At 39.3% G+C, this 12,914-nt stretch overlaps 1 protein-coding gene across 41 annotated transcripts in view; it reads right to left on the reverse strand.

Annotated features, from left to right (window-relative positions):
- LOC122566465 (calcium/calmodulin-dependent protein kinase type II alpha chain) overlaps positions 1-12,914 on the reverse strand; it is a 159,017-nt gene that overhangs the window by 94,924 nt on the left and 51,179 nt on the right. For all 41 annotated transcript variants that reach the window (XM_043723744.1, XM_043723721.1, XM_043723746.1 and 38 more), the window contains one exon: positions 2,239-2,298. In XM_043723744.1, coding sequence (XP_043579679.1) covers positions 2,239-2,298 — 60 coding nt within the window. The remainder of the gene's footprint in view (positions 1-2,238; positions 2,299-12,914) is intronic.

A 12,914-nucleotide genomic window follows, 5' to 3' on the forward strand; every position in this document is an offset into this window, starting at 1 on the left:
ACTCGTTCTCCCTAACTTTTATACTTCAACCTCAATGTATCTTTGCAATGACTTTATTCCGATTATTACGACACTCATCTTTTTATATTTTCGAATCGTTCTAGCCATCTGATCGCTTTCATCGACCTCGATGAATGTTCCAACTAAAATTACTAAAACTACTCTAATCGACAAGAATACCTCTCAAAGTTATACTTCCCGCACGAACGTTACGATTATTAACACCTTAGTAACACCTATAAATATCAAAGAATTATTCAAGAACGCGGTAAATTGCCCAGAAAATTTAGCTTTCTCGTTGCCCTCGAATTTTCCTTCGAAGTGCACATCGATTCCTCGCAGTTTTACGCAAAATTTCAAAGGCTAAGGCCATCGTTGACCGGTTCGCCGATGAGGTTCATTGAAAGTAGTGAACCGAAAGGACAGTTAACAAGCTGATGCAGTTTAATGGGCGAGGGTTACATCGAGATCCCATAATCCCAAACGTAATCCCGCTCTACGTCGCTCGCGTTCGGAGAATGCTGACCTTTGAGCACCTAAATATCGGCTAAACCGTATTATCCACGCGGCCACAAATTGCATCTTTTCTTACAAATGTTCCACTATCCATTGACCTTCGACCGCTACAACAGCCAACGTTCCCCGAAAACATTAAAATACGATAATAATAACGCTTTGTCTTCGAGTTACGCCGGTACACAAGAATTTTCTATACTCCGTGAAATCGATTTTACCGAATGCAGATCGAAGAGGTTGGCCTGGTGGAAAATTGAATTCAACCGAGGTAAACATCGACCGCTCGAAGGATACAATGGGAAGGGGCGAAGGGGGGAAAGAGTCAGTGGAGCGAGGAAATGAAAACGAGAAGAGGAAAAGTGGTGCGAAACAGGAGAAGGGAACGAATGCCAGGTTATCGAGAAGTTGGACAAGTGTAAAAGGCAAGAATTCGTCTTGGTTTCGATCGGCAACGAACTAAAGGCAACTCTCTCCCTCTCCTCTCGTTTATTCACTTTCCCCCCGTTCTATTGGATTCCAATATTGGCCGCTGCTTATTCCACATTTATAATTTCCTTCCATCGTTAGGTAGTAGCGACGACGCGATGGCATCGGGTCGATGAAAAGCTTCCACGTGCCCTTTAATGACACTCCAATGAATATATTTCCACGAGCTGTGTAAGAATTCCCTTTACCGGTCACGGTTAAGTGAACGATCCTTTAATAGACCCGGGGAATTTTATAACGTTAACTTCGATGCATAAGTGCGTCGGGCAGGCAATTTGCTGGATCGTCCGCCTTGAACAGATTTCACGAGATCATTATCTTCTACGATTTCTAATTGCTCGACTTTTCTCGTGGTCTCTCTCCGACTGTAGGATCAATAGCGTGGGAAAAATATACAATAAAATAAAATTGTGCAATCGTCTAACGCGTAGAAGCGCCAAACGAATTTTCCAGAGAACGCGCCAAAAGTCTCTTCTGCGCCGTTTGTTTCCGGGCCAGACTGTCGTTTGTCGGAAGGCTTCGCTACCGCCAACAGTCAGCCGCTGCAGAGTCTCAATGCCAGAGCTCGCACCGTAGGTCAGGGTATGCGTTTCGGCCACCACCAAACGGAATACACATTGCAACGTACACAGCGTATTCTAACGATAGAAACATGAAGAAGTCTGACTATTTTGATCTGTTTCGATCATTGACGTATAGGTGCGTCGGATAGAGTTTTTATTGGATCTTCTGCTTTGAAGAGGTCTTGTGAGATTTGGAAATTGATAATAAAAAATAGAGCATGAAACGTGTAAAAAGCAGAGGGGGAGTCAGCGCGTCTGTTTAAAAAAGTCCGGATCTACTCAAAGGTGGACAAGTCAACGCGACCAAGCGAGCACGTCTGACCTACAACGACCGAATCTCCTGCCGGACAAGGATTGAGTTTCTGTCGATTTTGGGCGCGTACGTAATATTTCTTTGAATCATTGTTACTTCCCATATGTTAAATAATATGTCAACCATATAATGTGTATGAAACATGTATTCGAACGTACAATCGAATACGAAATCCTTGAAAGTATCAATTTAAGAAAAGAATAGAATCTTTAATCGTCGATATCCTTCCAATTTTCTATCCTGCTCTCGATATCGATTCTCGTAGAGAAGAGAAATAAATTCTAACGGAATATATTGATCACACTCGAGTTTCATAGTAAAAAGAGAGAGAATATTTGTTCGTGAATGAACCACGCTCACCAATATTTGGATGCTGCAGCTTCCTGCATATTCGTGCCTCGCGTTCGAGCTTCTGAAAATCTGAAACAAGACAAAAAGAATAATATAGTTATGAGTAACGAAGACGAAAGAATAGCGTGATTTACAAACAACCATTGACTCGTTTAAGAATAAAAAAGAAATAACAGATATCACTACTGAGACATGCTATAAAAATAAAGGTCGTAAAATTTACAAGTTTAGCGACCGTCTGACCATTGAACAACGTTCTGACGAATTCTACCCGATGGTTGAGCATTCCAGAACGGATACTAGCGAGCTTTATCGCAAGAGTTTCGCCGTAACGACAACCAATGCCGGGTATAGTCATTACCGCGAAATCGAATTTTCCAACGAGCTCCCTTGACGAGTTTCCTCGTGGGTAATTCACCAAGGACCGTAATAAAATTGGATTTGTCGGTGGCCAAGTCATTTCGAGCACGATTTCCTGTTTCCTTTCTGTTGTACGCGCACCTGAACGGCCCTCCTTCGCGGATCGACCCTCCATTCCATCTCTATTATCGGTCTTGTCCTTCGTGCCTTACTTATTAAATACTATACGTTCTTTCTTCCACTGAATTTACCTTTTCCCTCGAATAAAATATTAAAATTAATTACGCTTCTTTACTCTGCCTCTATATATTATTCTATTTGTTATTTCGTAGTCGGTCGCTTCTTACTGAATCTGTCTCGAAACTAACAAAATTAATATTTAAACGAACAAATACGAAATACTCGAGTGACCAAGTAAAAAGTATCAGATGATATCGTAATAAAATAACATAACGTGATATCTCCTGTAAAAGAAGACAAATCCTCTTCCATTTTTCCTATCTTCCGTAAAATAAGGTAGCCAACCAATCAAACGGCTGCACGGCCGCCGCAAGAATCTGCCATCCCTCGGAATAATTACCAAGTCGCCGAGGTAAGTGTCGGCTAAGGTAAAAATAGAATTTCAGAGAATTAGCGTTCTCGCTTAATAATTTAATACGCTTAAGAAAGCGTTTCGAAGCACCGTAAAGTAGCCGGATCCATTTATCCAGCGCGAAATTCCGTTGGCTTCGAACGTCGAGGAAAAAGAAATCGGACACCGGTTTCCATCCCTTTTGATCTTTTTCCTCTCGCTCTTTCGTTTCTCTCGCCTATAATTAAATCTGCGACGGTGACGAGACTCGGCAGTCTTCATTCGTATCCGCGCCTAAACAACCAGAATTAACGAGCATCTACCGACAAGCAAGAAGAGTCCGCGAAGAACACTGCAGCTACAAGAGGAGAAGCAAATTGGAGGACAGAGCACTTGACGAAAAAAAAAAACAAAAAAGGAAAAAGGGGAAAAAGAAGAGAAAACTGGGTTATTCGACGATGTCATTTGCCTACCCTATGAGCAGATTCGAACGTTGCAGCATTCTTCGCGTGGGAGGTAGAAAATTTTTCGCAAATTCCAGATAATTTAATGGTTGTTGAACCGTAAAAATAAAATGATTATTTTACGGATTAATTCTTTCGGAATCGAATATTTCATTAGACTGTGAGAAATGTTTTTTTATCAATTATTGATAATAGAATATTTTTGTTAATCGTTGATAACAGAAACACAACGTTTTTTTAATTCTTTTGTACAAAAGGTATAATTCATTACAATTTATACGTACATGAAAGGATCAAGTAGTTTTCGTCTTAATTTGACATCGTTTGACTGAAATCTTTTAGTTCCGCGTTGTTACCAGGTTGTAGGACGCTCGACGATTGGCTTTTTCATTATTTTTCCAAAAATGAATAGGCGGAGTCACGTTGGTTTCGCGATGCTGCCGTTGGCCAAGATTAGACACAGCTGGGTGAACAGTTAACGAGCCACCCTTGTTTGCGCTAAACTCGTTACCCACTACACCGTACCGGAGGCTATCAGACCACATGTACGCGAATCACCGGAAAGAATGGCCCTCCAAAGAAGAGAATTCGCCTTTCTTCCGCCGAAAACAAGGTTTTCCGGCTGAGCTTTCGACCTATGAACGAAGGTCCAAGTATCACGCGTCGATTACTCGCAAATAAAATTAAGACTTCTTTATAGAAATATAAGGAAGATAAAAATTCTTCTTCTTTCAAACGAACAAAAGCATCTTCCTCGTTTCATTGAAGGAGTAACGGAATATTCGTTATACTCGGGAGTAACAGATATTCACTAAAAACCTGAGAAATCAATGGATTTATCGAGGAAAAGAATAAACACGTAAGTGAAGAATATTTAGTTCAGAAGATTAGAAAAATTCTGAAACACACTCTGTGTCAAGAGAGAAGAGAAAACAAGTCGAAATTTACGTATAACAAATATTTGTTATTTTACTATATAATGGTGACGTAATAGACAAAAAGCAAACATTACGCAAAACTATATTTTTCTTTTTCGATTAATTGTAACATTCATTATCAGGCTAATGAACTATTCACAGTTTCCTCGTACATGAAATTTACACAAAGAAAAACTGTACTTAATAATATATGTAATTTGTGGTATCGAACGGTTCACGGTATCTTCAGAACTCGCATCGTCCAAGTTGACGCGGAAAAATGCAGAGGCTGGTGTGCGCGCTTCATCCCCTCTGTGTCGAAGATAGTATCGAAACGTAGAATGCACGTTTATTCGCGAACGACACGCGTTCTTATCACGCCCGAGAGATCAAGGGCTGCTGCGTCCACACCCTTCGTCCCTTCGGAACCCCCTCTGCCGCCCTTGTTCACCTGCTGACTCATCTTCATCCCTCGAAGCAAGGTATCGAGGGTGAATGAGTTTTTGCTGACTTTCGTGACATTCGTGCTTCATCGGACGCAAAGTAACCAGCGAGGATCGGCCTTGCAACGATCTCGTAAGTCCTCTCAAAGCCAATCCACGATTTCTACACGTGGATCGCACACGCAAACAACCAAGATCCTATGTGTCGTCTTATTTTTATCTTTCGACCGTGATATCGATTTTTCCTTGAAAATAGTCGAGAACAGCGACCAGACGACGGTGTATTTTCGTCGATCAAGGAGGGGAAATCTTTCTACGATTCTTAGATCGCGTACAATACTCGGAAAGATAATTACGGAGACGTATCCTCGAATTCAAAACGAAACACGGGCCGAGATAATGGCGCGAAACTTCAGAACGTATCGCGTATGTAACAGTTAGCACTCTTAACTGATAATTGGAACTGGTGCCTACACAGAAACTTAGAGACATTGAAGCTACGACAACGAAGATACAGTTCAAAGAGAATACCGTGTAACTGGGTCAAGTTCTCCGAGTGGACAAGAAGTTCCTTCCTATTTACCATTTGTTGACATTAAAATAGATACAAGTGACTTGGAGGGGGGAGAAAAAAGAGAAAAGACGAAAGCAAGCGCGATTTATGAATAGAACGGCACTTTCACGATAGTCGTCGGCCGTTGCACCGTAGAAACAGCTTACAGCATGTTACGCGGCTGAAACGCGAAAGGAAATTACTTTGGAAATTACTTGCGACAACTACTCTCTATTGCTAAGCAGAGAAAAGAGAAATTAACAGGGTTGGGAAGAGGTTGAGACGCTCCAAAGTTCCTTGCTTCGCCTTTGAATTGCCCGTTGCGCGAATTAGAATTTCAAACGGCACCAACTGCTAACGAAACTACGGACAGAGAGTGCTCGATTAATTATTCGGTGAACTGGAAGCAACCGAAGGATCTTGCGAGCCAACTAAACTGACAAGTCGAAATCCACGCGATCAATTTTACAAACGGGATGGCGACCAGCGCCAATTTGCTTGCAGAGTAACTTGGTGAATTCTTGAAAAGTTATAGAGCCATGTAAATGTGAAATATCTTCGCTTGATTTTATCCACCGCATTTTCTATTATTATACAATTTTATTTCGAAACAGAATAATATTTTTGTTCGATTGCCGCGAAGATCGAGCAGATATTTTGAATATCTTATCGATAAGGAATTCTAGCCCTTGGGTCTCGATAAATACGAACATGTATTAGAGTTAGGTAAGTTAAAAGGAAACTGGAGATGGGACGATTTCCTTTGTTGTTTAAACGGCAAATTGTTTTTCTTTCCGCGAGATTGTACGCTGCAAGCGTAGCGGTCGTATATGAAAATACCTCGGGCTCGTAAATATGAATATGTAAGGGACATGTTTGTAAAACATGAAACTGAGCGTAAAACACCGAGTTCTGTTTAAAATATGACCGGCATTACGTTGGATGGAAGCTTGACGCTTGTTACGTTGTTCGCTCTTGATCCGCGATAATGTAAAGCGTTTGCCTCAACAACAGCTCATTCTTCGATGATAATTACAAAATTTAAATGTAACAAACTTCTTTTTCCTTTTTTACTTAAGTTGAACTTGCGTATATTCATCATCAGAATAATCAGTATAATCAGAATATATGAAACTGTAAAATCGCACTTTGAAACATGACGAACGTGTAACTCGGAGAATGAAAATTTTAAATTTCTAGACTCCTCCCTTCGTTATCCTACACTGTAGAAATAAGAACAAGAGCGACATCCATGAAATTCAATTTTCAACAAATTCCTGTTTTTCCGCCAACCACCTTACAATCAACATGGAAGAACTTGGATTCATCTCGAAACAGAATTGGGAAGTTCGTAGGAAAATTCTGTCGTCCGAGACGGTCTCCGACATCGTTCGTTCTTAAAACAGAAATAACATTATGATCAGAATGTTAAATTTTCACAGAAATTCCTTGTTTTCGCAAGCTTGCTTAAGATCAACGTGGAAATTCAAATGTACAGTGTAACAAGATTCAAAAGTCCACGCTTTCGTTGCGAAGTAATGGATACCAAATTCACGGAACAAAAATATTGGCCATCCTCGTTTGTTAAAATAAAGCCTTATCTTAAGTAATGAAGATCATAAAATCGAATTTCCAACGAAATTCTCGCGCAAGTGCTTCCTTAAAATTAACGCAGAAATTTAAACTTACACACGAAGAAGATATAAAAGTCGAAAATTCTGCTCTTGATGAGCAAACTAACTCGTGGAACAAAAGTTTTCAATTTGCAAACAACCTTCGCTACCTGCGGCTCTTAAATGAAACACAACGCCAATCTCTATAAAACCTAATTTCCAACAAATCCCCGTTTCTCCCTGTCTCCCGGCGAACTCCTATAAAATCAATGCTCGCGTTCCTCCCCTCAGAACCTTCATTTACCCCCAGACTACATCCCTGCACGCAACGCAGAGGTGCGTGAAATGAACGCTGCCCTGAGCATCCCTAATCTCAATTAGCATTTATCTACTTTCGCAATAAATTCTGTTGTAAATGTATTCGGTTGTTTTATAAGTTTTCCTCTCAAAGTTTACGCAATTCATGAGGTATTATAAAGATTAATACGATTTACCAAATCATGAAAAACCATGAATTCAATCGTCAACATATCTTCCCCTCTGCGTTCTGTCATCCCTTCCTATCGAAAAACTAAATTTCCCATCCGTAAATTAACAAATTTCTACAATGTATAGTTCGTTAAAAATTTTCTGCTAAAAGTTTGGCTTTAAATTAAGCCGTTGCCAGTAACGTTATTTTAATTATCGTGCGAAAAGACTCGATAACATGTCGACTAACAAACAACTAACGTAAAAGCGGATTAATCTTCGAACCAACGAATCATCCACAGCGTTCCCAATAATTTCAATGATTGCTAATAATGTTGGCAAAGAATTTCAACAACTATATCGAGTACATCGTAATACAATTTAATTCGTTTATTTACGAATCGGTATTGGTAATTCGATAATACGCGAATCCTGCTTCTTCCCCGTCAACAGCAATAAAAAGGATCTTAACGAAATACTTGCGGCGTTCCAACAACGATTACATTGATCCGAACGTTCACTCGATCCCCGGAAACCACCCTTTTCCCTGAGACAACCGCTCCACCGCCTCCATTTCCGACGACAGGCAAGCACGCACCAGACAATTCCGCAGCGCTAAGGCTAACTATTTCGAGGGAATTAAATCACGGCATCGCGGGGTGTGGGCGGTGCAGCGTGTAACTGGCTTGCTTCTATCTTTGGCCGACAGTTCCAGTTTCTCCGCAGAGGCAAAAGGTAACACGTGGAAAGAGAGAGGGTGGCGGGAAGGAGAAGAAAAAAAAAAGGTTGCAGTAGGCAGAGGGAAGATGAGCGGGCTGTCTCTCCTTCCCCTCTCGACACACAGCGCGGTATTCTCTGTCTCTCTTCGTCCCTCTTTACCCTCTGTTTCTCTGGTTGCCGGGTCGAGAGGGATGGCACGGCTGCACCCTCTCTTCTACGACCTTGCTCCAGTAACCTCTTGACCTACACACGCCACGGACGCCGTTCAACCGCATGTTTCTGAAACGAATAAAGCACGACCGATTCGCCGTTTCACCTTGAATCGGCCAGCCGATCGCTGGATGCGGAAAAATACAGACGGGAAACTGTTTCACCGAGACCGATTTCCTCTCGTCCATTCAATTCCTGAATCTGAAAATGTTCCCGCGTTTCCTATAGCTTCCGTGGTGTTTCGCGGATTTCGGGTTAGAGGAAATATGCTTGAGAGGCGTTCGGAGATTATTCGAGTTAACGCGTTGACTGTTGTACGAATTTATTGGGTTGTCCGAAAAGTATCTTTCGTTTCATAAGGTGATAATAGATGGACAACAATTTCTGTTTTATATTATTTTGTTGAATTAGGTGTGATCCATTTCGTTCTATTTCTATTATTATATTCGTGAATAATTCAATAAACTAATATAAAACAAAAAACATCGTGCGTCTGTTATTTCCTTATAAAACGAAAGAAACATTTCGGACAACCTAACTTTGCTTTGAAAGGAGAGGCGAATGGAAATATATTACACCATAACATGTAATTTTTGCATAGTATTGTATCATCTTCGTGTGATTCTTTCTGACAATGTTATCTGGGTCGTTGTTGAACATTTTCTAGTCCATAATTATTGTCTTGTCTTAATCATTCTAGAAAATTTAAAGTGTTAAAGTAACGAAATGTGTAAATTCAAGCGACTCAGATTCAAGTTGTTTGAAAGTAGTATACGTGCCAATGGAACCATTCTTGATATTTAGTGCAAATTCAAAATAACTATTCGTGCTGTATATCAATTTTTTGCTAAATACATGTTCGCGGTAAATATGTTGTAACGTCCGTGTACTCGTACATTTTCAAATTGGTCCGAAATTTTACTAATGCGATCCTGACAATCGTATCGAATTATAGAGGTAATGAAATTTCAAAATGCCTTATATAACAGGCAATATACGCGTGGAAATTTTCTACGATAGGCGTTCAAATATTTTCGTAAACCACTGTATTTCCTACAATTATTTCATCATAGTAGAACAGGACAGCCACTGGTCAGACATCCTCGAATACCACGATCTACGGTATAGAGGCTAATATTTGATTAATTCCGCTTCTCCGTCTTGTTATAAACGTTGCTAGAAATACGAACGTAACCTCGAATAGTCTCAATGAATGATTTCTAACAGTTTAGATTTCGCGAATGCGAAATAGGCACAGGATATGAAGGCAATGATTTCAACCGCTGCAAGAGAAACAAACTGGATCGTGCGTTTCCATTACCGGTATCTCTTAGATTATCCTCTTCGTTTGTATATGTTGTTAAGCTTGGCCAGTCGTAACGTTTTCGGCTGCATCGAAACTAGTGAAGCGGCTGGCCAGCAGGAACTATCCATCGTGCCAATAGAAACACCGACGAAATTTATCTCTTCTCCTACTTTCTCTCAAACGTAGCCGGGCAAAACTTTTCGTTCTATAAACGCTGACAGCATTGTGCAAAACTTGCGAGGCATCTACGTTATTCGGAATCCTGACCAAAGATACTTTTAAACTAAATGCTTGTACTCTATTACGTGTATTGTTACATGAGAATGAATCTTTTATCGACCACTTTTTAAATCGAAAATTTCAACGCTTCAACCGGGAAATTGGAAATTAACTGAATAATAAAATTAATTTTATATTAATGCAATGGTAAGTTAACTGATCCTCCCTGTTGCATGTAATTTTTCGCTTATGTAACGAAAGTTCGCTTAAAAATAAGTAGATTCGGTCAGCAGCAACGATTCAATCAGACACTAATAATAATTTCGTTCAAATAAATGCAGAGTTTTACTGTGACTAAGAAATGGTTTTAATCAATTTCACTCTAATCCTTACAAATATTTACACCTGTCTGAAAGTAATCCATCAAAAAACAAGCGATTCCTGAGAAAATAAACGATTAAATTTAGAATGTCAAAGATTTAAGAACGCGTTAAATAATGTTACGAAATTAATATCGAAAAATCGAGAGATAAACGTTAAGAAGTTTTACTTTACGATACTGTGAAGTTAAGAGGCAATGAATGTTGCTCGATAATAATATTACAAAATTAAGTAAATAATATAAAATAAAGTAGAATCTCAGTTCATACGTCCGAGGATAATCTATGGCGAGGAAACGAAGGTTTAACCGATTGAACTTTCGACAAAGTGGAAATCCGGATAATCGGTTTCTGAATAATAATCAACGTTCCGCGGTAAAGAGAAATATGGAAGTTGAAGCTATGAATTTGCGTGAAGTTCTACAACTCATTGACGTCAATTCTGTCATCTGAAACGAGATGCAATTTCATCCAGTTTCAATCCAACGAAAGAATTTGTCGCTCTGCCGGCCAGTAAGATTCCATTGAAAAGAGCTCGCGAAGCTCACCTCGGAGCCTCCAAGAGAACCTTATGACGTCAATCTGCTTATCTCGGTGACGTTCGTGGACGATGAAAACGCGCCGCGATTTTAAGACAAAGTTCGGTGAAAAAATTTTCGTTGCCCTGCCTCTTCATGTTTAGATGTATCTCCAAACACTTCGTTCCACTTCCTTTCGCTCCAAAATTCGTTTCATTATTAAGTTGTCAATTTATTCGTTCAATTTTAAATGAATTTACTAATAAATTGACTTGTTCGCTTGTTCGTTATTTTATATTTCTAAAATATTTCATTTAAATTTCTTTCAATTGATTATAACGTTATTTATATCGAAAAGCATATAGTGACTTATGGAGAGACAAATTGACTTTACCAGTTATTATTACGCTGAACCAATTTCTGAAAATTAATGTTCGATAATAAAGTTGAGATTGTACGGTTGCTAATTTATAGATGTCGCGTAAATCCGCAGATTATACAGCTTCTAATCTAAGGATCGGATATATAGGATACTTCTGAACTAGTAGAGAAGTGCCATTATAATTAATTGAAACAGTGACACTTGTATATTCCGCGAACACATCGAATATGAATCATTTTCCGTATACTGCTAGTCATTTTTTTTTTTAACGAATAATTTAAATTTATAAACTCTATTTATACACGTGTGTTGATTCCATAAGAAGATAGCAAGTTTTAATCCGATATCTTCCTTTTAATCATTACTCCCTTAATAAGTCACGCATTTTAATCATATTTACGTATCGTTAATTCAAATTGCTTAAATTTTCTTTAATTGCTCGTCGTTATACTAACGAATCTCATTTCTACATGCTTCTGGCAAACATATCCGATCGTATCGATTACTGTCTCTTAATTACCAGATCAACAGTACAAAATCAACAATCAACTACAATCGTTTCGCTCGATTAAAATTGTACATCTAACGATTCAACAAGATCGCAAGGAACTCGAATTGTCTGTAAATTGGAGGAATTGGAAGAACCATGTGAAGATTACGTCGTCAAACGATCAAAGACGAGGCGAACAGACAACTTTTTGCTCGTGTTTGGTTTTTCCCCTGGCGAGTGGATCGTCGCCCTTGCATTCTGAGCGTGACCCTCGAAAATTCCTCTCGTCGCCCGAATTCTAAAGCTCGATTACCGGCGTCGATCGAACGCAATGTGGAGCAGCATCAAGGCAAACAACCACGACCGAACTTTCAGTCGAAAGTTGACCTGTTGACGTTGAAAACGTAATATGCGATCGACGTGTTCGGTTACGTACACGAAATGAATGCACAATCTCGTTTTATCTCATTTTAATAGTTTCCGCTAATATTGTAGGAATAGATACAGTCGTATTAATTAATCTTAAATACAGGGTGTCCGGAAACTTGGTGCAAAACTTATACTATCAGTTAATGAGGTCAAAATGGTTTATGCAAACTTATGTCCGAAAATGCTTTATCGAAGTGCTATAGGCGTTCAAAGGGAAAGTTGTTTCTTAGGACTCGTTAAACGGAATTGCAGGCAGACACAAATGCGTTTACTGTTGTTTCTACAAGAACAGGAATATTCGAAAGAGTTCGTCACAGTGATTAGTTGGACGAACGGAAGCCTGTAATGGAAGGCAGAAGAAAGAAATTTCCGAACATTTATTACAACTGCCAAAACAATCGATAAAAGTCTTTGAACGCTTATAACTTTTCAACGAAGCATTTTCGGACATGAGTTTGTCAGAAATTTTTTTACCCGCTTGAACTTATTGACACGTAGTATAAATTTTATCCTGTCTTCTTTTTTAGATACCCTGTATATAGCATATATTTGGATGCATTCGATGCATCATGACGTCAAATTATGTGGCTAAACTTTGAAGTCACGTTATAGACCGTAACAGTAATTGTGAAAATCTGAACG

This window comes from Bombus pyrosoma, linkage group LG4 (genome assembly GCF_014825855.1).
Source record: "Bombus pyrosoma isolate SC7728 linkage group LG4, ASM1482585v1, whole genome shotgun sequence".
NCBI lineage: Eukaryota > Metazoa > Arthropoda > Insecta > Hymenoptera > Apidae > Bombus > Bombus pyrosoma.